Below are 25968 nucleotides of genomic sequence, written 5' to 3' on the forward strand. Positions count from 1 at the left end.
TTTATATCAACTCAATGATGGATTTTATGACCTTGCTAATGATGAGATGTATGGTAAGCTAATTGGGTTGTAGTTCAGGGGATCCATTTTTCCCCATTTTTATGTAATGCTGTGATGTTGGATGATTTATAGGAGACCAGTCCTGAAGTGTAAAACAAAAAAAAAATGGAATTTTTTTTAAGTAGTAATAATTAAAAGAAACTGTGAATACGCAAAGCACGAATGTAGAAGCAGGTCACACTTTATGACCTGCGGATTTGTGAATTGCGAATCCGTGAGTAGTGGTTTCCGACAGTACTTGATCTTTCGTTCGATCATTGCAGATTAGTTTGTCCCAGATTAGTTTTTGTTGATTTGTTCATTGTTTTAATGGATTGTATTGTCACGTCTTGTTGAGGACCTTTTATGTGTACTTTTGGACTGGGCTCATGTGTGGGTCCATGCTATGTGTTTATGTCAGCCTCCTTTGGCTCCATTGTGGTGTTTCTTTCCCCTTCTTTTCTTTGTTATTCATTTCCCTGCTTGCTTCCACACTATCAGTGCCTTGCCTTTTTTTCCTCCCTGCGCCACGTCACCCTTCCACGAGGCTCTTTTTTTGTAGAAGAAAAATAAATAAATCAAAAGGTCGATTAAAAACAAATTTTTATTGAATGTTATAACTTCCTTTTCCCTTACTCCTACTTCTGGCTTGTTTACAACTATTGTGATAATGATGTTAATCGTAAACTACTGCTGAATCCTTCTCAAAAGGGCTTCATCAGCTCTTAACCCCACAATCATGCAACCCAAACACAAGCAGAATTGCAAACTTAAAAAAAAACAAAACAACAAAACAGTTTCCACCAAAAAGGTCCCCATGATGTTTCCTCTGTTCCTGCAAAACATTTCGTCTTATGCCTTACAAGTTGTCTTTGTTGAGACTTGCATTGAAAAAGAGTTGAATGGTTAAGAAAGAGATGTTTTGCTCTTGCAGGGGATTCCCTGGTGAACAGGCATTAAAATAATTGGGTGAGAGGTGACACATTAGCTTCCTTTTATTTACAAATTTAACATATCAAGGGCTGGGCCACAGAGAAAGGGGGTCCATGCTTGCATCAGAACCACAAATAGGCAAAGATAAATAGACCGCAATATGATCCACTCACATGACACTAATCATGCAGAACATGCTTGTCAGCCACCCTATTCCCATTCTATAAACCTTTCAGTCCATCTGACTTGTCATATAAAACGTGTCTTTCAGTCTGTTCAAATCTCAAAATGGGGCTTGTACACTCTCACATTCATTCTCTCTCTCTCTCTCTCTCTGTCTCTGTCTCTGTCTCTGTCTCTGTCTCTGTCTCTGTCTCTGTCTCTGTCTCTGTCTCTGTCTCTGTCTCCTGCCATTCTCACCATCCTCACTCCACCTGTTTGGCACCTGCTGTTACTGCAGTCTATGATATGCTCTGAACTCACCCCACTTTCCTGTCACCCCTCCCCCTCAAACTTTGATTGTCCAATTTTTGCCCTACTTGTGGTCTTTACTGATGGAATGTTTGTTTAAAAAACTTTTATGGCCATGGTGAATCGCTGTTCTTCTATGAGCCATGGCTTCTGCTTTTGTCCGAATCCCATCATCACATCATTAAAGCAAAAAGTAATCAAGCATGACAAATTCCAACCTTATAGATCAGAAAGTATTGTAACACAAACTTAATGAAAATAAAAATGCATTTGTTGAGAGGATGAGAGAGAAGAAGCATGCAGCATTTAATGTGTCTTTGCAGAGGGTTAGTTGTATCCACAGTGTGAAAATGCAATTTTCACTTCCTCCTAAACAATGGCCAAATATGACTGTTCACCCTCTCTTATCCTCAAGCTCTGTCTACCATGTGGCATTTGTTGTTTGATAAGTGTTTTTGGTTGTGAGGAGAGTCACTTAAGTGAAAGCGGTTTGTCAAGAAGCTCCTTTTTATCACCTCAATATACCCTGTGGCTTTTCCTATGTACAAACGAACCACATCGTTGCTCTTTTGCTTCTGCCTTGGACAAATCCCTACATTGCTGGTTCCTGAGCCTCACCTTTGGCCTCAAACTTGAACCGTAAAAGCTGTGAAAAGTGAATGGAGATTTGTCATTAGTTCAGGTCAGTTCTCAGCTTGCTCCCCACTCTGACCCTCACCCCCTCCCCCCATCCACTTTTATGTAAACTGGCTTTAACCCATTAATGCCAAATGATGTTGCAGTCACCAGCAGAATTGGATCCAGTGTAAACCGGCACAGTCAGATGGTCACACCTGACCTCTGACAGTTAAAGACGTGATCGGCGACATTGCCTTTGTTAGGATATCAAAGATGTCAGTAGAGGCAAGGACAACAGCATATCATGATGCGACGAAAAGGGGTTCGACGTTGGTATAGTTTGGCTCTCGTAAAGCTCGTATTAGCCTGGGCCACATAGTCCTGTGTTCTGCATACTGAATTCTCGATATTGTTTATCATGTCACCATGTTCCTGAACGAGAATTGCCACCTGGGAATGGAGAGATGCAAACAAACACAGATAGGTGATAAAGTTAACACACTAAAATGATCATGTCATGCTGAAGACAGCTTGTTTAGAACGATTGGTAAATATCAAATCCATCACTATCTGCAATGCAGCATAGGAAGGCAAAACATTTCACTTGCAAGTCAAGGGTAAGGGTACAATGCACAGTACTTGTGGTTTCATAGGAAGGATACTGTTTCCTCATGTTTCATAAAGTATGAATTATTATTTTTTTCTCCGACAAAGGGTGAATGTGCGAATCGTTGGCTTTATTTTGCTGCCCATGGTGGTGAGCACACCTTTGCCAACGGGCGGTTGATAAAGCTTATCGTTAGATTTTTTTCCTTCGACACACACACACACACACACACACACACACACACACACACACACACACACACACGCAAGCCTTGACGGTCTAGTATTTGTTTTGAACACTCACAAAACGATGCTGTTGTAGCACATGCGTTAGGAAGTAGCAGCTAGTCATTTCGCATCTGTTACATGCTGGTGGCCTTTTTCAAAGAGTGCAGCCTTATTTTGATTTTCTTTGTTTTAGCTAAATAAATTCTGTATTCCTGTTGGGCACAAAGATTCTTGGCATTGCTTATCTGTGACTGGTGCTGGATGACTTGAATTTATGTGGGTTTGGATATCTGAATTTGCCACCCAACAGATGTAACCACAATTATCTTTTCGAAATTAAAGCTTCCTCTTATTGTGAGGTTTTTGGGAAATGTCACGTTTGCTCTTACAAAAATGGTGAAAGAGATAAACACATTTGATGAGATTTTATGACCCTTTGATTGAAGAATTGGACCTGGCCGATTTAGTTGTTTTGCTTATCTTTTTTTTTAATTTTTTTTTTAATATGAAAAACAAAACTGCATTCGTCAACAAATTTAAGTGTCAAACAAAACCAAAATTGCATAAAAAATAAGAGGCCTTTTTTGGACACGGTGTCGAGGCTCGTGGAGGAGCTAGAAAACAGAATGGATAAGGATGTAACAAAACAAAAAGAGAGAGAGAGACAGAGAGACAGAGAGACAGAGAGACAGAGAGACAGAGCACATCAATAGCACTAAGGTTGAGGGACAAAATCGAGAGGGCCTTGGAAAAGTGGTGGTTGGAGGGAGGACACAGAGGTGAAAGTTGAGGAGCATGAAAGAACACTTGGGATAAAGAGAGCAGAATGAGACATGTGTCATCAGAGCAGAGACAGAATTGCCATGCCCACTAGTTGAGGTCTTGGGGAGTAGGTCAGACACGCACAGGGACACCAATTTGACAACATACCACACTACAAGGAGTGGTACAATATGGAAAATTGGACGAAAACACAACCACCAACATGAATGAAACGATAACAGAAAGACACAACGCTTCTGATCTGGGAAAACGTAGCTTTGATGAACAGCAAGGAGGCAAGGGCTTTGATGAACTGCAACGTCTAACATGCTCTGATCCGGAAACTGGAAGCGAGGAGAGTTTTACTATGAACTATTTGCAGTGCAGTCAGGCTAGTTTCAAATGACAGTAACAGTTTTACTATAACAAGTGCTCGACATTGTCAAAGTTAAAAAAGTGATGTTCATCCTTTTTGATTCACCTGTCCAAAGAGTTCGTGCACCTGGGAAATGCGCTGCTCTAACTGCAGCAATTCCTGGTGGCGCTTCTCAATCTCACCAAATGCTTCTTTTGCTGCCTTGGTCTCCAAAATGAGGTTACCCGTGAAAAGGTCCCAGTTCCCTTTCTCGAGATGCTCGTCAAGATCTTCCTCGCTGACTGGACCATCACCCAAGATCTCCATCTGGCGCATTATGCGCTGCCGGCAGTTGTCTCGCTGCCTAGTCTCTGCCTGACTGTACTCTAGCATCACCTGCACACCAACATTGATTTCCAGTGTTGAGAACCATCAAGCTTGCTGAATATCACCTGTGCTTATACTCAATTCATTTTCAATTTGATTTAATTTCCCTTTCCTTTGTATGTAATTATAGCACTTTTCTATAACAGTCTTCCCAGATTTTAGGCTTTCTTTTCTCAGAAGAGAAAACTGATGCAGAGCATTTACAAATTATTTGGTGCCAATACCACCAAACCAAAGATGATTGGTTGATCATGTTGTTGTATATGAAAAAAGCTTTTTTGATATTTCTCTCACTATCTTCACATCGACTCTATCAACCGGATGTGCAAAACTGGAAACCCTCACCTCCTGGAAGCGTCTGGTGAGGGAGGCAGTCTGAAGCTCCATGATACGAGCCTCCACAGAGCCCACACCGCTCTGGTTTTCCGATGCCTTCTTGTCCTCCTCTAGTTTCTTGATGCGTCGATGGATGCGCTGAGCACGGCCTCGTACTTCTTTAGCTATGCTGTTGGCGTCACGCTTGATGCTACTAAGGCGCCGGACTGAGTGCAGGATGCGTGCATTATGTTTGGACAGATCCTGCACCTATGTAAATGAATACAACAACAGGTAGTAGGAAGACAGAAAAACAAGAGCATTTAATTTATTGTATGTTTTTTAAACTTTGTTTATTTTTTTATTGTTTTGTGCTTCTTTACAATGGTCTTCAGATATGTAATGTTTGAGAATAAGAGACTGTTCTCGAAGAAATACCTGAACGAGTACAACTAATGAAGGACGTTTATCTAGGGTTCTGCTGAGCATCCAAAATGTCATCGTCAAATTTCTAGAAAACTGGATAAGCTTGATTAGTCAAATTCTTTCATGAGTATACTTTGCCAGTCAAATCTTCACCATCAGTTTCCTATTTTGGTGATTAGCTAGTCCATCTTTACAGAAGGATAAAGTGAGAGCATGGGACTATCCAGCACTGAAAGACACTTGTAAGGTGAAGTTTCCGCAGTTTGTCTGACAGAGGGATGAGGAACAATCTTGCACAGCGGGTGGAGGTACCTGCAAAAAGATGCAATGAATTTTCTGGTCACAAAAATAGGTTATTGATGTATGAGTAGACCAAGAACAGGATTTGTGCAGAGCATGACATTGAGGGTTGCTGGTCTCCAGTTGATAAGCATGAGAGAGAACACCACCAAACTGATAGGCATTCCAGGAGGGAACCACAGAATAACATTAGCTGGCTGACTGGAAAAGCAGGTTAGGGTGTCTGACAATAACAAATGTACATGAGTGAGTCATCTGTTGAGAGGCCCTAACCTGATGCTTGAGATCAGTGGCATACATCCATTATTAACAGTAGAAGCATAATTTCCAGGGTGGAAATGAAACTGATGATCAGAATTTTGAGGAAAGGATGACAAGTGTCATGGTGGACTGCAATTATCGATTCCATTGCTTATGATGTGCAAAAGGCTGACCTTGTTTAATCATAAAATAATGTGCAGATTGGTGAAGATTCTTCTTTGCATTCATTTTATCTTTTATATAATGTTTTATGGAACATCTGAATGTTTTTCTCGATTCACAAATAAATGGTGGCATTTACACTTGCCAAATATTGCCGATTGCAGCATTCCATTCACCAAATGGCCATCATGCTAGATAGTGAGTTAACAAAATAAGTGGACAGCGAGCACCCTGTATCACAATGGGGTTTTAAGGTGAGAACAACAAGCTTTTAACACTTTTGCTCACATCTTTGTGCAGCTTTGCAATATCTTCATAAAGAGAGTCCACCTCCTTGTGGAATGGCTCCATGATTGGTTCTTTCTCATAACTGTGGAAGATTGCTGCCGTGGATGGTAACTCCAGCTCCTCATCTTCATTAATCCCGAGTCCTTTTTTGTCATCAATTTCCATGAACGCGTCACCATTGCTGTCGGTATTGTTCCCCACGAGGTCATGCAGCTCCTTCAGTCGGTCCCTCATAATGGCTCTGCAAAATCGACACAGAGCTAGTCATATAAAGCAGCAAAATGGCAATATAAATAAACCTCCAGATTTTTATAATTCCATTTCTTCTCAGATATCTGGTATTTTTCTTTTAAATACTTACAACAATCATCATTATGCCACACATGTGAAGCGAAAAGCTGATCGAGGAACAATTTTATTTCAATTGAATGTTATATTTTGAACATGAATCGGAAAATAAACTTGCAGTTTAACAGTACTTTGGCTCTGAATTTGTCCCGATCTCACATGTGCAGAGAGGAGTGACATCATTTTTTTTTAGTCTGTCTGCCTGTCTGGCAGACACAAGCAACAAGCATGAAAAACGAATGTAATGTGTTAAATAAGGTGGTGTAAAAGACACTGCATCAATGGTGGTAGACTTCTGGAATTATTTTTTTTGTACAACCTTTCAAATTTTTATTTTATATCAATTGGATTTTTTTTATTTCATTGGATCCTGGTGTTGGCTTCGCCGGATCACCACCTTCGTGGTGAGTGAGGAATAGAGTCTTTGATGAAGAGAGTAACTCCGCCACCAGGACGAGGCTCAGGTCTGTCATACCGGAGGCTGGAGTAATCAGGGAGAGATACTAGGGAGGCAGAGATGTCTTGAGGGAGGAAAGTTTCTGTAAAGCAGATTATGTCTGGTTTGTCAGTGGCAACCTGTCTGGAAAGATCTGTCAGGTTTGAGTGAAGGCCCCGTATGTTTGAGGTCCACCCTGTTAAGAGGGAGGGGAGGATGCTTTGGGTGCAGGGGCGGGGAGGGGGAGGGTAGGACGATGGAGTGAGGGGGGGGGTAAGGAGAGTTGTTCAAATATTGTGTGGGATTGCAGAAGAGTTAGGGAGAGGAGGAGAAAAGGCTCGGTGTTGGTGGGTTGAGGTGCAGTGGGGAGTAATAAGAGAGGGGGCAGAGGGCAGTTGAAGATTGGAGGAGGTGGAGTGATGAGATGGAAGGGAGAGGGTTGGGGAGGAGGAAGCGTTGTAGATGTGAGGGGAGGGGGAACTTTGGGAAGTGGAGTGAGGGGGAAGATTGGATGGAGAAGGGTGAGAGGGGAGAGTTGAGGGAGAAGGGGGAGGGGCAGGTTTTGAGAAAGGTGAGAGGGAAGCTTGGAGAGGGAAAGAGTGTGAAGGTTGCTTTGAGAGGGATGGGAGACGATGACAGCAGGCATGGCCAAGGTGCAGGAGGGCAATGGGAGAGGTGGGGAGAGGAGAAGGATGAGACTTGGTCGAGGTATGGTGAAGTAGGGAGTGGGCAGGGGAAGGTACAAGATTTGAGGGGTTGGGAAGAGGGGGAGGTGTGCTGAGAGGAAGGAATGAGCATGTTTGTGGTGATGAGGAGTGTCTTGTCAAGAGTGTGGGGCAATGTGTTTGATGAACCTTCGTTTTATTAGAGACGGGTGTCATCACCAATGGATGTGTCAGGGGTTATCTGCTGGTAGTTATGGTTATGTTTTTCTCATCATATCTTCTCCATCCCCTGATTTATACCATCCTTTTCCCACATCTGCGTTCAGCAATGTTAAATTTCTTGCTCTTGCATCTTCATATTCATGCTGTTCTTCTTATTATTGGTGTTGTAACATGGTGATGAAGGTAGTGGTTGGTAGTGATTGACATTAACTGTTGCAGCCTGCAAAAGGTTATACTTCTGAGTAGCCGACTTTAAAAACATTTGGATTGTGTTTGGGGAGTGTGTGTATACTGCAGAGTTCTCCAATTCGTGGATTTCCTGTGGGATTTGATCTGACTCCCACTGCCAATCTGTTTATCATGCGTGATGGCTGCTTCTTGAATGGGGATGCTAAGTTTGGTGTCCCATCTGCAATCTTTCATTTTATATACTTTCTGTTTGGCAGTTGTATTGCACAGCTTATTGACATTCCAGAAGTCCTGTCCACACCTTATGACAGTAATCCCAAAGTATTCTCACCCCACCTACAAAAACATAGGATCATTGACTAACTCTATTCATGTCACATTATTATATACCAGCAAGGGTACCTGGCGTTGCTGGACAATGCTGGGTCCCTCCTCCCACCCCCTCCCTCTGGACTCTCACCCCACCCTTTCCCCTCACTCCTCTAACCTCAATCCACCCTGCCCCCCCGCCCCTGCTGGACTCCCACCCTTCCTCTCCCTCCTCCCACCTCGACCCTTTTTCTCCCTCTTCCCACAATCACAGGGTGTGTACTGTTGGTCCCCAACATTCATGGAACCCGCGTATTCACGGTTCATAAAATGTGACCTGCTTCTACATTTGTGGCCCTGTGCTTTGCGTATTCATTGGTTTTTTGCACTTGTGTTGTTTTTTGCGGGCGCGTTTGCATTTTTTTCGCCTTTTCGTGGGCGTTTTCACAATTTTATTGCAGGCGTATTCATGATTTTCCACGGGCGTATTTGCGGTTTTTCACGGGAATTTTGATTTTTTTTTCCCTTATGCATCACAAACCGCTAGGAATCTATCCCAATTTTTCCCATTCAAACAATTCCCCGACATTCGCGGCATTTTTCAGCAATGTATCCCCTACGGATGTCGAGGTCCGACAGTATTTGGAGAGGTTTGCTCAGGTGGTAATCTTTTTTCTACAAACTCTTCTTTCACTGTTGAGGGTTAATGCCATAAGATGAGCAGTAAAATACTTTTAAATCGATGTATAAGTTGTGTTTGGACTATTTTTGGTTTTTGAATAATTAGCGATGAGTGCATTTGAGAGGTCACGTGACTCCTTCGCCGAACTTTCCAATCGTTGTAACGTCTTTATTAACAGTAATCTTTCACATCTGATACCATATTTGATGATCGGGGCTCACCCCCTCAGCAATTATATCGATATTTGGATTGATATTTGGAAAAATTTGGGCTTTTTATAAAGCATTATGTCCGTCACGATCTATATGGATCTACCCTTGGATATGACAGCAGGTAGTGAGTCGTGTGTTTACAAGTTATGAATTGTGAGAAAATGACTTTAAAACCCCTAATATGGTGCATCATGGTAAAAAAAGAAAGTGATCCAATAAAGTTTCATTGCAATTAACCTTGGGAGCTCAGAGTAGCAGCATCACAAACAAATAAACGTCTCTTTCACTTTTATATAGAAGATAACATTGCTCCAAGCTCCTAATGAAATGAAATAACATCCCAAATGAAAGCAGATCACACAAAAAGGTAAAAACGATGCGATCTCGTGTAAAACAATTTTTTTTTTTTTTGAGATTTAAATCATGTTCCACACAACCCCCCCAAAAAAGGACTATCACCAAAAAAAAAAAGACCGCTGTCGACTATCACCATGGCTTGCAAACAAACAAACATCGAATAAATACCACTCAAAGTCGACACCTTCATACCTGGGAGGGCTTCATTCCACTTTCTGAAGCCCCAAGGGCAAATCCATGAATAGGTGGATATGGACAAAAAAAATTAATTTTACTGCAGAAAATATTTAACTGGTACAGTAATATTATAAGACCTGAGAGCTACTGGAAATGACAGATTTGGTATCTGGGGCCTCTCATATTTTTTCATGTGGCCCTCACAAATAAGTGCCACTTAACCAGGCCCCCCTAACAAATGGACGCAAATGTGGTCAGACGGAAGGAAAACCCGTCATTCTTGTTACAAAAACAGCTATAATTGAAGAAAAAGCGACAGAAATTGAAACCAACACAGTAATTACGGTCGCAAAAGCAAATTTAACCAAAACCAACACGTTTATTCTTCACTCAAGAACGGTCGTGACGGACACAAGAATGGTCAATCCTGAAATAGAACGGTGGGGAATGGAAGCAACATCGGTTATTTCCGTCGCGAAACGGCGGAGACCGAAGCGAAAGCGATTCATTCCGGTTACCAGAACGTGGGAAACATGGCGGCTTGAAAAGTTCTTGAAGTTATGGTAAGTTAACTTTCACGTAGTCTGCCTTGAATATATCATGTCTGTTAATGAAAACCCGTTTGTGGTACGGGATATTATACAAGCAGCGATAAATGCGCCCTCTTGACTTAATGTGTGGCTGACATTTCGTGTAATTCGTGCCCCCGTGCTGCAGCGATCAGTGACGATTGATCATTTATATTTGCAAGAGGTACGTTTGATAGTAATAATAAGTTGCAAATTCCAAGAAAATAACAAAGTTAATATGAAGTAAAAACTGTAAAAAGATCCCATACACAATCCCCTATGTTGAACTGTGCATACACAACCAGCGATCCTTCACTCGGGGGCTCGAAATACAGGCAAACCAAACATCATCATCACAACAAAATTAGGTTTACTAAATTGTTAAAACTACATCAGGTACTACCCACTATATATTATCTATATGAAATTTATGTTCGAGGCACAAGCACTAAAAATTTACATACCGTAACAGGTCGTTCTACTGCATCCGCCATCTTGCTCGCACTACAGTAACCGGAATGAACCGCTTTTGTTTCGGTCTCGGACTATTCACGACGGAAATAACCGTTCATGCTTCTGTTCCCCACCGTTCTATTTCGGGATTGTGCGTTCTTGTTTCCGTCACGACCGCTTTTGTGTGTAGAATAAACGTGTTGGTTACCATTATATTTGCTATTGCGACCGTAATTAATGTGTTGGTTTCAATTTCGGTCGCTTTTTCTTCAATTATAGCTGTTTTTGTAACAAGAATGACGGGTTTTCCTTCCGTCTGACCACGTTTGCGTCCGTTTGTTAGGAGGACCTGTTAACTGTCATGACAAACAGTGGATTTTCCTATATTTGAAAGCTCCTTGGAAACGACACAGACTGGCCTTCAGTATGAAATTTTTAACTTAGATTACAGTAAATGGATTAATTTACAAAGCTTTCAACTTTGAAGGAAAAGTCCCTATTACTTTTCTCAGCACATGGTTCCAAAGATAGCTCTGGCACACATGTAAAGGCCCAGTCACACCTTGACGATTTAGCCAGCGTATGCCTGACGTATGAAAAATTTGGCTAAAACACTGGCACACGTCGAATACGTTATGGGTAAGTTTGTATACGTTAAGAGCACGCTGGCATACGTCGTCGTACGCCGAGCTGTTAGACAAATTTTCCATGCTTGAAATTTTTCGACGTATGCCAGCGTATGACTCACACGTTCCGCATAACGCTGGCCATAAGTTGTAGGCACGTTACGCAATCGTTGACACACGTTACTTGTAAGTTACTCATAAGTCGAAACACGTCAGGGTAATGGTTAGCGTCAGTGTTCTAGACTCCCTGTTTTTATTTTTATTTTTCTTCTTCTTTGGTATGACGGTGATGTTGACACTTCGATTTCTAGTGCGGTTATAATATAATATAATTAATAGGTTGCTGCTCAACGATTTAAATCATAACCGCACTAGAAATCGAAGTGTCAACATCACCGTCATACCGAAGAAAAAAAAAAAGAAAACAGGGAGTCTGGAACAATGACGCTAACCATTACCTCGATGTGTTTCGACTTTGAGTAACTTACAAGTAACGTGTGTCGACGTGTGTCAACGATCGCGTAACGTGCCTACAACTTATGGCCAGCGTATGCGGAACGTGCGAGTCATACGGGGAGTACGTCGAGAAATTTTCAACATGCTGAAAATTTGTCGACGTACTCGGCGTATGACGACGTATGCCAGCGTACTACGACGTATGTCAGCGTGCTCTTAACGAATACAAAACTTACCCATAACGTATTCGACGTGTGCCAGCTTGGTTAGGCAAATTTTTCATACGTTGGCATACGCTGGCTAAAACGTCAAGGTGTGACAGCGGCTTCACACTTCGATGTCTCGTGCGGTTATGATTTAAATCGTCGAGCCGCAGCCTATGAATAGCCTATGCCACGTGATCGTCGGCGATACGCTGCCGCGCTATGCATAAGTTACACTGTCGTTAGGCATAGGTTGTGAACGCCGACAACACGCTCAGCATTCGTTGGTATAAGTTATCTCGATGTGATTGAAACGTTCTGTGTACATTACTAATACGTTATTCATACGTCCAACTCGTTATGAATACGTCCAAAACTGGAAAAAAAACAATAATAGTTCAGCGTATGCCAGCGTTTTACATACATTTTGATACCTTGCCATACGCTGGCTAATACGTCAAGGAGTGACAGGGCCTTTACATCAGCCACAAAAAACATAATTTATTTTTCTGCTAAGCCTTCCTTCATGATCTAGATGTGTCTTTCACAATTCTCTTACTGGAGGTTATGAGTAACTCATTCATAGCAAACAAAACTTCAGTTCAATTATTTGAGCTGACAGGACAGGGGCTGAAATATGTAATGCCAGTCACATGTAACGTCAGTCACACAGTTACTTTACACCTTAAACACTAGATGGCAGCACATACTAGTGCACATTTTGTGCAATAGATGGCAGTTCAAAATATTACCCACAACCCCCTATACTTCCTGCATTGTTTTTGTGCATGGTGTGTGAGTTTTTACCAGGTTTTTCAGTGTCATACATCAGCTACATCTGAACTCAGCAGGTAAGAAATATAATACAAAACAATTCCCTGTGAATTGTAGTATTAGAAAATAGACATGAAATGATAAGAAATAATCAAAACAAGTAGATTTACAGATAAATTTAAAGACAAAAGTGGATGGTCACATGGTGAGAAATTTGATTCATCTGATTACCATGTCAAATGATTTAAGAACTATTTAAGACGAGTCTACTTTGTTCTAAAATTGACATGAATACTATTTTATTGTAATTGCATGCTCCAGAGTTGCCACAGGTCAGGGAAAAGTCAGGGGAATTTTTTTTTTTTCAAGGTCAGGGAAAAGTCAGGGGAAATTTTTTTTTTCAAGGTCAGGGAAAAGTCAGGGAATTTTGTCAAAAGTGTCAAAATGTTGATGATAAGCTGAAATGTCAGCACCAAGAATTGTGATTTTTCAACAGTCAATATTAATATTTGCAATATAATTTTTTTGTTTTCTTGTAAAATTACCTTGTTCTGGTGTTCAGTTAAATACATGCATTTTTATGTAATAAATTTTGGGAAAGAACGGCTGTAGGGGTGAAGGGAGGCTGTTATAAATATTTTTGGTAATTCTTGTTTAATTGTTTGGTCAGTGAAAATTGCAATTTGGTCAGGGAAAAGTCAGGAAATTTTCAAATACCAGTTTTGTGGCAACCTTGTGCTCATTTAAAAACTTAGAGTGGTAAAATACAGTATTATTGTTAGTGTACAACCTAGTCATATTTATAATTCTGTCCTTCAGGAGAAAATGCCCATGACCTGCCGAACGTCAGGCCAAATGTCGTGCCAAATGAAAGGAGAGCAGGGAAAGGTATGCTGAACATAAAAAGAAGAATGTTCAGTACCAGATGAAGAGCAGGTGCAAGAAGGAAGAGCGAGAATTAAATCTCCCGAACTGTGACCAAAAGCTCATACAGGAGCGTAGAAACCAGGAAGCGTGTAGCAAAGTGTGGTGCATTAAGGAAAGAAGAGGCAAAAGACAAGGGCCCAGCTGCACTGACAGTGCCATTTGGGAGTGCACAGGCCTGAGGCAAAGCAATTTATCATGCTAGACTGGCTCTGTGGCCAGCATTGCCATCAACACCACGCTGGAAGAAAGCTGTCTGTCGTGAACTGCTCCGTAGGACATTTGGCATAGATGATAAAGAACCATGCTCCAGTCCAAATGTGGGACATAAACCTCTGTCGAAGGAGACCATCGACAAGGTTGTTGAATTTTATGAGAGGGATGATATCAGCCGCCAAGCTCCAGGAAGAAAAGATGTAGTCAATGTAAGAAATGAAGCTGGGGAAAAAGAAAAACGACAAGCCAGGCATTTGACCACCTCTGTGAAGGAAGCCTATGCTCTTTTCTGTGAAGAGTACCCAGAAACAAAGATTGGCAAAAGCAAATTTGCTGAGCTTAGACCAAAGCATGTGCTGTTGTTGAACAAACTGCCACACAATGTATGCATGTGCAGATACCATGAAAACTTCATTGATGCAATAAATGCTCTACATAAGACTTGTCATGACTTTCCACTATACACCTATGAACTTCCAGGGAAATTTCTGTGTGCTGAATCCATGGAGCAATGCTGGCTGAATAAGTGCTCTGAGTGCACAGATGGCAAAGGCTTTGCAATCTACTTTGAAAATCATGATGTTGCTGATGATGACATAGTCACTTGGTACATCTGGAAGAATGATGAAAATGACAAACTATGCAAGGCAGTCGAGGAAGGCACTGCCAGTGAGTTAAGGGAATACATCTACAGCATAACTCCACAATTTATGGAGCATTGTTACATTAAAGGCCAGCAAGCGGCAAGGTACACCAAAGAGAGGGAGGCAGCTATGTCAACACCCAATGATGAGTCAAAGGCCCTGCTGCAGGTGGACTACTCTGCGAATTACTCCTGCTCATACCAAGACGAAATACAGAGTGCTCACTGGAAATAACAAGTGACCCTGTTCACTGCTGCCCTTTGGCACTCTGTTGAACTCCACTCCATTGTAATAGCATCAGACAATTTGACGCATGCCAAAGAAACACTCGTGGCCTACATCAGTTGGATTCTTGATGAACTGCCATCAACAGTGACAACTGTGTCTCTTTGGTCTGACAGACCAGCTTCCCAGTTCAAGAACCGCTATGTTGCTGCTGGAATGCAGGCACGAGAGCAGTGGTTTTCAAACTTTTTTTTAGTGGCGACCCAATTTCAGAACCTCTCTACATCGCATGACCCAAAAGATTCAAAACCCAATTCATAATCTATAAGATAAGATTTCATTTGACACAAGAACATTTACTGTTTACTTTATTCACCATCGTCATGTTTTCATAGACGAGTAAATGGAGAATAGCCGACAGTATCTAAATACTACAGTTGAATGCTTCAGAAGTTTAGTCCGAATGACATTTAGATACATCAGTGAGAAGGATGAGCCTGTTTTTCAGAAACCAAATTCTCTATTCGTGGAGAAGTAGATGACAATACCAGGATCATATCATGCTCCATTTCTGGATGATTTCTGTACTTTGTTTTAATCACCACCATGGTGGAGAACGACTGCTCACAAAAGTATGATGAAGGATATGGCATGAGAACCTTTAATGGCGCGCCGTGACAGGGTCAGGTATGACGGCAGCATTTTGCACCAGAATGTCGACAACAAATTCTTCCGCACAAGAGCCTGCGCTCCTGAATCCTGCTGGAGCTGTACAAGCTTTTCCTGTGCTGTATCATCTTCATCAGCAATCGAGTCCAGTGGAGCCGTAAAAGGGTCCCGAACCACAGAAAAGGACTGCACATCCAGCTCAGGGAAATAGTGCTCGAACTGTTCAATGAGCGCCCGAAGGTGACGTGCTATCTCCCCAGAAAGACTGTCGAGCTCAGTATCATCATTCTGGCAGGTCGTTAGATGCTCCACCAGACGGGGGAAAAGGCTGAAGCGCTTAACAGCTGCTTTGTCTGCCAGTAATTTTAGAGTTGCCAGAAATCTGCTCATTTTGTCGTGAAAAATCATGAGGTTGGCGTCTTTGCCTTGGAGGGAGCGGTTGAGGACATTGAGACGTTCAAAGATGTCAACGAGATAGCACAGTTCTGACAGCCAAGAGTCCGACTCAAGCAACGCTACCCATGCCGTTTTCCCTTGTGTGTGTAGGAACTCCTTCAGTTCATCTTTGAGCTCGTAAACGCACAGAAGAAGGTTTCCTCGAGATAACCATCTGACTTGAGTGTAGAATAGTAAATTCTTATGGTCGGCGTCCATCTCCTGGCAGAATAGCCTGAATAACCTTGTGTTGAGGGCGCTCGATTTTATGTGATTCACCATTTTTACAACTTCTGAGAGCACACTTTGCAAGGTTTCTGGCAAAGTACGAGAGGCGAGCGCTTCTTGGTGAATCATGCAGTGTACCATGGAGGTCTGAGGAGCCACCTCAAGCAATTTAGCCTTGAATCCAGAGCGCACTCCTAACATTGCTGGTGCGCCGTCTGTTGTAGAACCGAGCAACTTTCCGAAGTCCAGATCATGGTCACGATAAAACTGCTCTACTTTCCAAAAAATGTCCTCGCCTTTGGTGGTTGCCTCCAATGGTTTGATGAGCAGAGGCTCATCGACAAAGTGATCAGCCTTGATGAAGCAGACCCAGACGGTGAGTTGCGCATACGCTGCGATATCAGTGGACTCGTCCAACTATATGGCGTGCTACGGCGATTCCTTGATCTTCTGTACAACCTGAGCCATTACGTCCAGACTCATATCTTCAATTCTGCGTTGGATGGTGTTGTCAGAGAGGTGTATAACTGCCAGTTTCTTCACCGCTTCCTCCCCAACCATCAGAGATACCATGTCCTTTTCACATGGCAGCATGAGTTCTTCCGCAATAGAGTGAGGCTTTTTAATCTTGGCAACATGTAGCGACACTCGATACGAGGCCTCTAATGCCCGAGAATTGGTCTGATGGCATGTACCATCTCTGTCAAGACGCGTATTCTTGAGTGCAAGAAGTTTCCTCTCAAAGAACGCTCTCTCCTTATCCTGATAAGGCACATGTTTTGTAGTCAAATGCGTCTGCAACTTATTTTGTTTCATCGACTCCGTAGAAAGCACTTTGAAACAAATCACACACTGAGGCCTCTGTGCCCCACTTTTATCCACCACGTAGTAAAATCCAAGGTCCAGAAATTTATCCTGGTAAGAACGTTCTCGAGATTTGCTGGTGGCCGGTGCTGCCATCACAAATAAGGTTTCGAGTCGTACGTGGAGACGTGAATAGACGTTAATGATAGAGTCAGAGTCTGAGTCTGAGAGGCCGTGGATCAAACTACTAATTTCCCGCCAAAATGAACCGCCCTTCAGCGAGCCCGCGCATCGGCTGGATCCCATTCCAAGCGTCATGTTGCGCCAGTTCCCATACTTTGAACGAACCGTTTATATTACATCCTGTAATATAACACCGATCCTGTATTACATCCTGTAAAAGCGAACACCGATCGAAAATAGACAATTTTCTTCGCTGCAAGCAGACGCCTGCGACTCCACGAAATTTGCTCGGCGACCCCACTTCGGGTTACGCCCCCGGGTTTGAAAAACCAAGCACGAGAGCAATATCATGGCATTGAAATTCACTGGAATTTCTTTGCCACTTCACATGGTAAAGGGCCAGTGGATGGGATTGGGGGATCCATGAAGAGAAAGGTATGGACTGGTGTAAAGGCAAGGAAATTCCTGGTCACAAATGCTTCATCATTTGTAGAGGCTGCTTCAGCTGATGATGCATCAAAGGTCAGGGTGCTGGAAATGAAATCACTCAGAGAAATGAGTCTCTGAATCTTGCCCATGTGTTCAGCAACGCTCCTGCTATCCAAGGCATATCAGGAGCTCACTACCTGAAGAGCAGTGGTGGCAGAGCAGTCTCCCACACAATGAGTAAAGATGCAGATAGTACTGCAGATGAAGAGTCTGGTCAAAATGATGATCCTGATGTAGACGTGAAGGACTGGTGTCTCGTAGAATATGACAATGAACTGTTTCCTGGTGAGGTCATATCAAAGATTGGAGAGAATTACGAAGTATCTGTCATGGTGAAGTCAGGTGGATACTGGAAATGGCCTGCAAAGGAAGACAAAATCTTCTACACCAAGGACACAATTGAGAAGCGGCTGGAGGTACCAATTCCTGTAAACAAACGTGGATTATACAAATTCCCAGATTTTCCACAATGACTTTTCTACTTATGATGGTAACTGCCACCTGGACTCCAAGGACCTCTAGACTTGGAGAAAGGAGAAAATTCTGACAATCAGCCTTCATGTGTAGTCTTGCTGAATTACGAATTGTTTACCAATTGTGGCATGCCATGTAATTTGTCCTGAAGTCAGCATACCTGTTCATATCCCAGATTAGATGTTTCATTTTTTTATATGTGCATCATGACATCCAAAGAACAATTTATCTGATTCATACTGCATGATTGTTATTCACAATTGATATGTGTTCCACTCAAACACACTGACATAGATTTGTGTACAAGTATGTTGTCATTTAGATGAGAATCAGCATTTAGGATAATAGAATTGTTGACAATTCAATTAATATTTGTGGTACATGAAAACTCCATACCATTTAGAACTCTTATCTTACCCTACTTAGCCAAGCTGACAGCATAGATATGCAAGGTGTTGGGTTGCGGACTGTTAATTGTAAGTGGACAAATCGTAATGTCAGTCACAGTAACGTCAGTCACACACTATGTTCATTACTGGAAAAATAAACAAGCTTCTTTTTTTGTTTTTATTCTGTGTATTTTTGTGAGATATGGTCTTGTAATGGTATAAGCAACAATTTTCTACTTCCAGTAGTTTGAGGACAATTTTGAATCAAATTTGACGAGATGTTTTCCATGGCCATTTTTCGTAATGTCAGTCACGCTTCAAACTTCCACCTCAACACAAAAGAAGTACAGAGCTAATGATGAATTGACAATACTTCCATGTCAAGCAAGGACCAACTAAAGCTAGCCACAAAAATTGCAGCTTAATAATTAATGACATTGGCAGCTGTACAATTTTCTTTTTTCACATAACCCTCAAATTCGTAATGTCAGTCACGATGGATTCGCCCCCTATATGGAGGCAAGTGGTGAGCGATGTATACAGCGATTTGTAGGTATGAAGTTCAGGCATTCGATGATATGAGTGAGAAAAGTGGAAAAAATATATTTTCAGCGCTTTATTGTACATAAGTTGTTGCATCCTGTTCCAAATCAAGGCATATTTGAGCAGGCCGAAACAAAATGATGGCTTAAGTTCCCTGTGAGGTGAAAGCGGGTTGAGCAAGATTGAACACCACCATCTTGGAAAGACTTCTTTTGGTTTTTCATTATCTTCAGTCATTCTTTTACAACCCGGATGCCTATTAATTATCTTCAAAAGGGGTGTTTAAATTTTCCCAAATTCCCAGTTTTCATTCATGCATTCTCTTGGAGTTCACTTAGTATGCATAACAAAGTTTTTGGGCCACTAGTAGTAAAGTTCCCACAATAGGGTCCCGTGACCGTTTTTCCGGGACCAAGGTTTGAAGGTTGATTTTAGTCAATTTGAGGGTGCTGATTAAAATGAGCTGGGGTGAACCTCGTGAAAATGTGGGCTAACTCGGCCAGATGCGAAAATTCAAAATGGCCGCCATGCTACTTCCAGTATATCAAAAATTGCATATCTTTGGTTCTACATGTCCGATTTTTTGATTTTTGGGTCAAAATGTATGTTTTGAAGGTCAAGGATGTCATATATTACCATTCCAGATTGTTATATTTAAGGGTTAAGTCACAAAATATGAAATATAACTTTTCGGGGGCCAAATCCAAGATTGTCGTCGAGTAACATCTGGAAAATAGTAAAAAATCAATTTTCTTCTTATAATATTATTGGCAGTGAATCTTTTCATGCAAGTAAATGTTTGTTTATATGTGGGAGTGCACAACAAATTGAGACAAGAAGAGAAGGATGCAATCATTGTCTTTATTTTCAGAACATGATGTGTACATAATATCAATTTCTCAACTTTTACACTGTTCAGGTAGGTTATACCATTCTTTTGTAAGTCCCTCCTGTACTTTATCTAGAACAGTAATATGATGAAAGAATATCAACATTCCTTCATTTTGTCTGGAGAGCAACAGTGTTTCAATGGAAAAATGAAATAAAACATGAATTATCTGAATTCCCGGGAATTGACGCTTTCCCGGTAAGTATTCTTGTAATTTGCATTGACCAAAGTTTGATGTACTGTCCAAACTGTCTTTTATCTAAGACAGTCATAATAAAATAATATTAACATCTCTTATATTTTGACTGTGGCAATGTTTTTACAGTTGTAAATTAAATGAAATGAAATCTCCATTGAAACACATACATGTAATCCTTCAGTCACTATCTGAGTTGCTGGCTCTAGTCACAAACTTCATCATTACTTTCAGCCTCATCATCGTGCAACAATGTCTGTTCTTGTTCAACCAAGTCATGTAAACTTCTTGGGAGTACATCATGGGTATACCTCACTGACACACATCTATCGTCTTTCATTGTCCATCCATGGTTGGTGGGATTTGGGGGTGCATCCGGCTTGTCATAGTTTAGTTGAATGTAAACTTGGTAGTTAACTCGCGTCACATGCAGATTGTGAGAATCTGGATCTGGTGGGATGCGGGACGTGGACTTGTTTTTCATCTGACCCCACTTCCGTGCTCTGGCTTCACCTAACGTTTTACTGATTGTGTCATTATCGATGTGTCTAATAGTGAATGTGGCCATTTGCTGAAGCACCTCTTGTGTCACTGGAAGTGTTTTGCCAACATCTTTCAAAAGATTGCGTGCCTCCTGAGTTCCTGTTCCTTTTTCATAAACTGTGTTTTCCCATGTCCAGAGAAGCCAGATGTTGTATCAGATCCACTATGGATGTGTAATGGGATTGACATTTCAGCTACATCATCAGAGCAAAGGTCTCTGCAGCTGATGATTTTGTCTTTCCGTTTGATAGCAAGGGTGCCCTCCAGTTGATGTGCAACATATGCAGAAAGAATCACTACATCTGCGTCCTCGGCATCAATCACGACTGTCTCCATTTTTCCTGCTTTTCGGATTTGCGAATAGATGAAGAACAGCATTGTGTCCGCCTCAATGTGACTACATTCAAATTCTTCCATCCTTTCTCCGGAGGAGATGTTCCAACAATTTTGCCTGATGGAGTACACAAAGTCAATTTCTCTATAGATTCTTTACAAGCTTGGTGAACTCATCCTTTAGAAACTTTTGCAGCCTTTGTTTGTTTCCCTGATTACTGAACAGCACCTGGAAGTTCTTTGTGGCAGGAAACCTATCCGATGTTTTCATGTACACATTTCTGGACCCATCTCGAAATGCTGTCGTGGATTTATGACGCTCATGCTCACTGTCTTTGATGGAATTTTCCAAACCATAGGCATCATTTACAAAAACAATCTGGCTTCTATGGACATAGGAAAAACACAGTTTATGAAAAAGGAACAGGAACTCAGGAGGCACGCAATCTTTTGAAAGAATTTGGCAAAACACTTACATTGACACAAGAGGTGCTTCAGCAAATGGCCACATTCACTACTTGACACATCGATAATGACACAATCAGTAAAACGTTAGGTGAAGCCAGAGCACGGAAGTGGGGTCAGATGAAAAACAAGTCCACGTCCCGCATCCCACCAGATCCAGATTCTCACAATCTGCATGTGACGCGAGTTAACTACCAAGTTTACATTCAACTAAACTATGACAAGCCGGATGCACCCCCAAATCCCACCAACCATGGATGGACAATGAAAGATGGTAGATGTGTGTCAGTGAGGTATACCCATGATGCACTCCCAAGAAGTTTACATGACTTGGTTGAACAAGAACAGACATTGTTGCACGATGATGAGGCTGAAAGTAATGATGAAGTTTGTGACTCTGGAGCCAGCGACTCAGATAGTGAGTGAAGGATTACATGTATGTGTTTCAATGGAGATTTCATTTCATTTCATTTACAACTGTAAAAACATTGCCACAGTCAAAATATAAGAGATGTTAATATTATTTTATTATGACTGTCTTAGATAAAATACAGTTTGGACAGTACATCAAACTTTGGTCAATGCAAATTATAAGAATACTTACCGGGAAAGCGTCAATTGCCAGGAATTCAGATAATTCATGTTTTATTTCATTTTTCCATTGAAACACTGTTGCTCTCCAGACAAAATGAAGGAATGTTGATATTCTTTCATCATATTACTGTTCTAGATAAAGTACAGGAGGGACTTACAAAAGAATGGTATAACCTACCTGAACAGTGTAAAAGTTGAGAAATTGATATTATGTACACATTATGTTCTGAAAATAAAGACAATGATTGCATCCTTCTCTTCTTGTCTCAATTTGTTGTGCACTCCCACATATAAACAAACATTTACTTGCATGAAAAGATTCACTGCCAATAATATTATGAGAAGAAAATTGATTTTTTACTATTTTCCAGATGTTACTCGACGACAATCTTGGATTTGGCCCCCGAAAAGTTATATTTCATATTTTGTGACTTAACCTTTAAATATAACAATCTGGAATGGTAATACATGACATCCTTGACCTTCAAAACATATATTTTGACCCAAAAATCATAAAAATCGGACATGTAGAACCAAAGATATGCAATTTTTGATATACTGGAAGTAGCATGGCGGCCATTTTGAATTTTCGCTTCTGGCCGAGTTAGCCCACATTTTCACGAGGTTCACCCCAGCTCATTTTAACCAGCACCCTCAAAATGACTAAAATCAACCTTCAAACCTTGGTTCCGGAAAAACGGTCACGGGACCCTATTGTGGGAACTCTACTATAGGTTTAATGATTTTGGAGTTACGGAGGAGACGCACACACTGATATTTATTATAATAACTAGCAAATACAACCCGTCGCTTCACTGACAGGGGTGTGAAGGGGAGAGAGGTGGAGAGAGAGAGGGAGAGGGGAGGCAGAGAGGACAAAGGGAAGGGAGGGGTGGGGAGAGGAGGGAGGGAAGCGAGGAGTGGGTAAAGAAGTGGAAGCTCGGAAGGGGAGAACAGTGAGGAGGGGGGGGGAGGTGGGGAGAGCAACGCCTCATGAAACGTTGCTTTACACTGGGAGGGGGGGTGTCAGAGAGAGAGAGAGAGAGAGACAGAGACCAAGCGACAGAGGTGTGGGAGGAGAGTGCTGCATTATATTCGAAGTGAGGAGGTGAGAGAGAGAGAGAGAGAGAGAGAGAGAGAGAGAGAGAGAGAGAGAGAGAGAGAGAGAGAGAGAGAGAGAGAGAGAGAGAGAGAGAGAGAGAGAGAGAGAGAGAGAGAGAGAGAGAGAGAGAGAGAGAGAGAGAGAGAGAGAGAGAGAGAGAGAGAGAGAGAGAGAGAGGAAGAAAAAAAAAAAAAAAAAAAAAGAGAGAGGGATAGTTGAGGGGTGGAGGTCGCGTTAGCAAAGAGAGTGATGTGTTATGCTTAATAACCGAACACAAATAAAAAAAATACTCCCGAGCGGGAGTGCTGGTCATCTCTGCCAGAGGTCGAAAGTAACTCTGTGCCAGACTGGAATAGGGGTAGTTCATAAAGTACGTACGCTCTACTTCCGGGTTTCAAAACCACCCAACCCCCTCTGTATGCAGGCGAGCGACCACCCATCCACCCCCCTCATACATCGCTTATCGCTTACAAAGCCAGCAGTTTCTTATGAACCGATGTTTGTAAGCCATGACGATGCAGTCCCTAGCGGTGTAATTTATCTTTTTCTTTTAATATCACAGCATGTCAATTTTGAAAATAAAAGTACAAATTGACATTCAAAACAATGTTAATGTAATAAATGCAAGTAAGTGTGCATATAAACTTGTGTTCCATTGTTTTAGTTAAATCTGACAAAAGCTTCAAATGTAATATTTGTTTCGGAGAGTTCCGGTTCTTAATTTTCTAATACTTTTTTTTGTACGTACTTTATGAACGGCCCATACGGGGAATCAGAACGGAAGTTTGAAGGGCTATAAAATCGGAATGAGAGCAAATTTCAAAAAAATGGCTTGTGTTGTTCGAAATAATAGTCCATAGTATCTGAATCACTAATAACATTTGATCTCTCTTGATAAATGAGGGAGGAGATACGATTTGAAATCGATGATTTTCGCAACTTTGACAGCCTCGTGACGTTGATCTCGACCTTGGACGACCTTGTAAGTTATATCGTTGTGCATGTCTCATCGACCTCTATCCATTCCACTATTGGTTATTTGTCTCCACTTGGTTTGATTGTGGACGGACGGACGTACGGACAGACTTCGAGACGGGTTATTAGGTCATCTCTACTGAGATGATAGAGATGACCTAAAAAATCTCATGTCAGAATAGCTGTACACACAACGACACAACAGAGTTTGTAATGTTAACCACAGGCATATCTGCAAAAACCTTTGATATTCCAGCTCCAGAAAATTTGTGGGAACATTAACGAAAAGCATGGACTGAAAACATGGAAGTACTGCTCACGTTCAACCTAATGACCCCATCGAGCGTGAACATCGAAAACAAAGCATTGCGACCAGATATCATACTTGGGTACAAAAAAGAGAAGAAGGCTTTGCTAAGTGAGGTGTTGATGCCAGTGATTTTGGACTAAACCATGTAGAAATCAAGAAAATGACCAAATACCAAGACCTCAAGAATGAAGTGAAAATATCCTGTAAGCTGAAGAATGCCAAAGTTGTACCAGTGATGACGAAGAACCTCAGAGATATTAACAACCATCCCTGGGAATATTATTACAAACGAACTACAGTTGGAAGCTGTCCGGGGCTCAGTAACGATCCTGAAGAGAACCCTCGACACAAAACTTTGAGAACAGAAAACTTCATGGCTTGGTCTGTGGATCGTGACCCCTTATCGAAATTAAGGTGGATACTTTGAGCCCACCCTTGGAGGACTCCATTCCACATTCTGAAACTCACATGTGTAGATACCAATCAACAACAACAACAACACACACACACACACACACACACACACACACACACACACACACACACACACACACACACACACACACACACACACACACACACACACACACACACACACACACACACAATTATTCAAAGACAACAGTACAGTCAACTAAGAACTGCACCAATAATACTTTACCGGTTTTGCAAAAAACAGGATAGAGCAAGCCGAGTCTGGTGATGTAACATATCTACTTCCTCTGGCCTTCTCTTCCCAGCTCAGGCATGTGGTTTGCTTTTATTCATATCACAACTGTCTTCCAGAGCAAGAAACCATTTAGCATGCCATCATTATCAATAGTTTTATCAATCTGGGTTTGCAGTTGGCATGAAATGATTTTATATGGTGTGTATGGGTGGTTGCATAAGAACAACTGCAATATGTATTCCCCTAGAAGCGACACCTCCCCTTCCCCAGCCTCAACTCCCTATATGAGGAAGGCATGCTGGAAAGCCCGTGCATGCGAGTGAGCAAGTGTGGTTTGTCTGTGAGTGTGCATGGTGTTGAAGAAAGACCTGGATTTTAGCATGACACCGGAGTCCATACTTGCAGCTCAAATTGTGTCCGGCATCGAACCGATATTAATGTGTCCACTGAGGATTAACTTAACAGTACTCACGGTGTCTCTTGGGCAGTTTGTCTATTTGCGTATGGAAAGAGCGTAAAGCAATCTTTCAGCGTTCAAATGCAATAATGCTCCTCTTAATCTAAAGAAGTCTCAAATTGATCTTTGTTCCAGCAGTTAATGGCCTGCCTGTGGTTGTAATGGAAAAGGAGGCTTTTGACCAAACAATTAAGATCCCTGGGCTTTCCTTTCTCTTAACTGGCTCCCCTGCCTCACACCTTCCTCATCTTGAAGCCATGGAAACCAAGGCCTTCAAGATTATTGGAATGTCATGCGGCGAAGATGAATATTTGGGCCTAACACTTTCCTATCACAGACAGGTTGGTAGTCTTTATCTTCTACCACCTCCTTTCTGGTCTTG

At 41.7% G+C, this 25968-nt stretch overlaps 2 protein-coding genes across 10 annotated transcripts in view; one reads left to right on the forward strand and one right to left on the reverse strand.

Annotated features, from left to right (window-relative positions):
• Positions 1–25968, forward strand: part of ARL13B (ARF like GTPase 13B) — a 116147-nt gene that overhangs the window by 61241 nt on the left and 28938 nt on the right. The gene's annotated exons all lie outside the window — the stretch shown is intronic.
• LOC147034273 (syntaxin-11-like) overlaps positions 626–25968 on the reverse strand; it is a 110573-nt gene continuing 85230 nt past the window's right edge. For all 7 annotated transcript variants that reach the window (XM_085879890.1, XM_085879907.1, XM_085879874.1 and 4 more), the window contains 4 exons: positions 6152–6392; positions 4745–4984; positions 4139–4408; positions 626–2511 (listed from right to left, as the gene is read on the reverse strand). In XM_085879890.1, the coding sequence (XP_085736016.1) occupies positions 2338–2511; positions 4139–4408; positions 4745–4984; positions 6152–6385 (918 nt within the window). In that variant the 5' untranslated portion in view covers positions 6386–6392 and the 3' untranslated portion in view covers positions 626–2337. The remainder of the gene's footprint in view (positions 2512–4138; positions 4409–4744; positions 4985–6151; positions 6393–25968) is intronic.

This window comes from Eptatretus burgeri, chromosome 1, assembly GCF_056783735.1.
Source record: "Eptatretus burgeri isolate ZD-2024b chromosome 1, Ebu_testis_v1, whole genome shotgun sequence".
Lineage (NCBI taxonomy): Eukaryota > Metazoa > Chordata > Myxini > Myxiniformes > Myxinidae > Eptatretus > Eptatretus burgeri.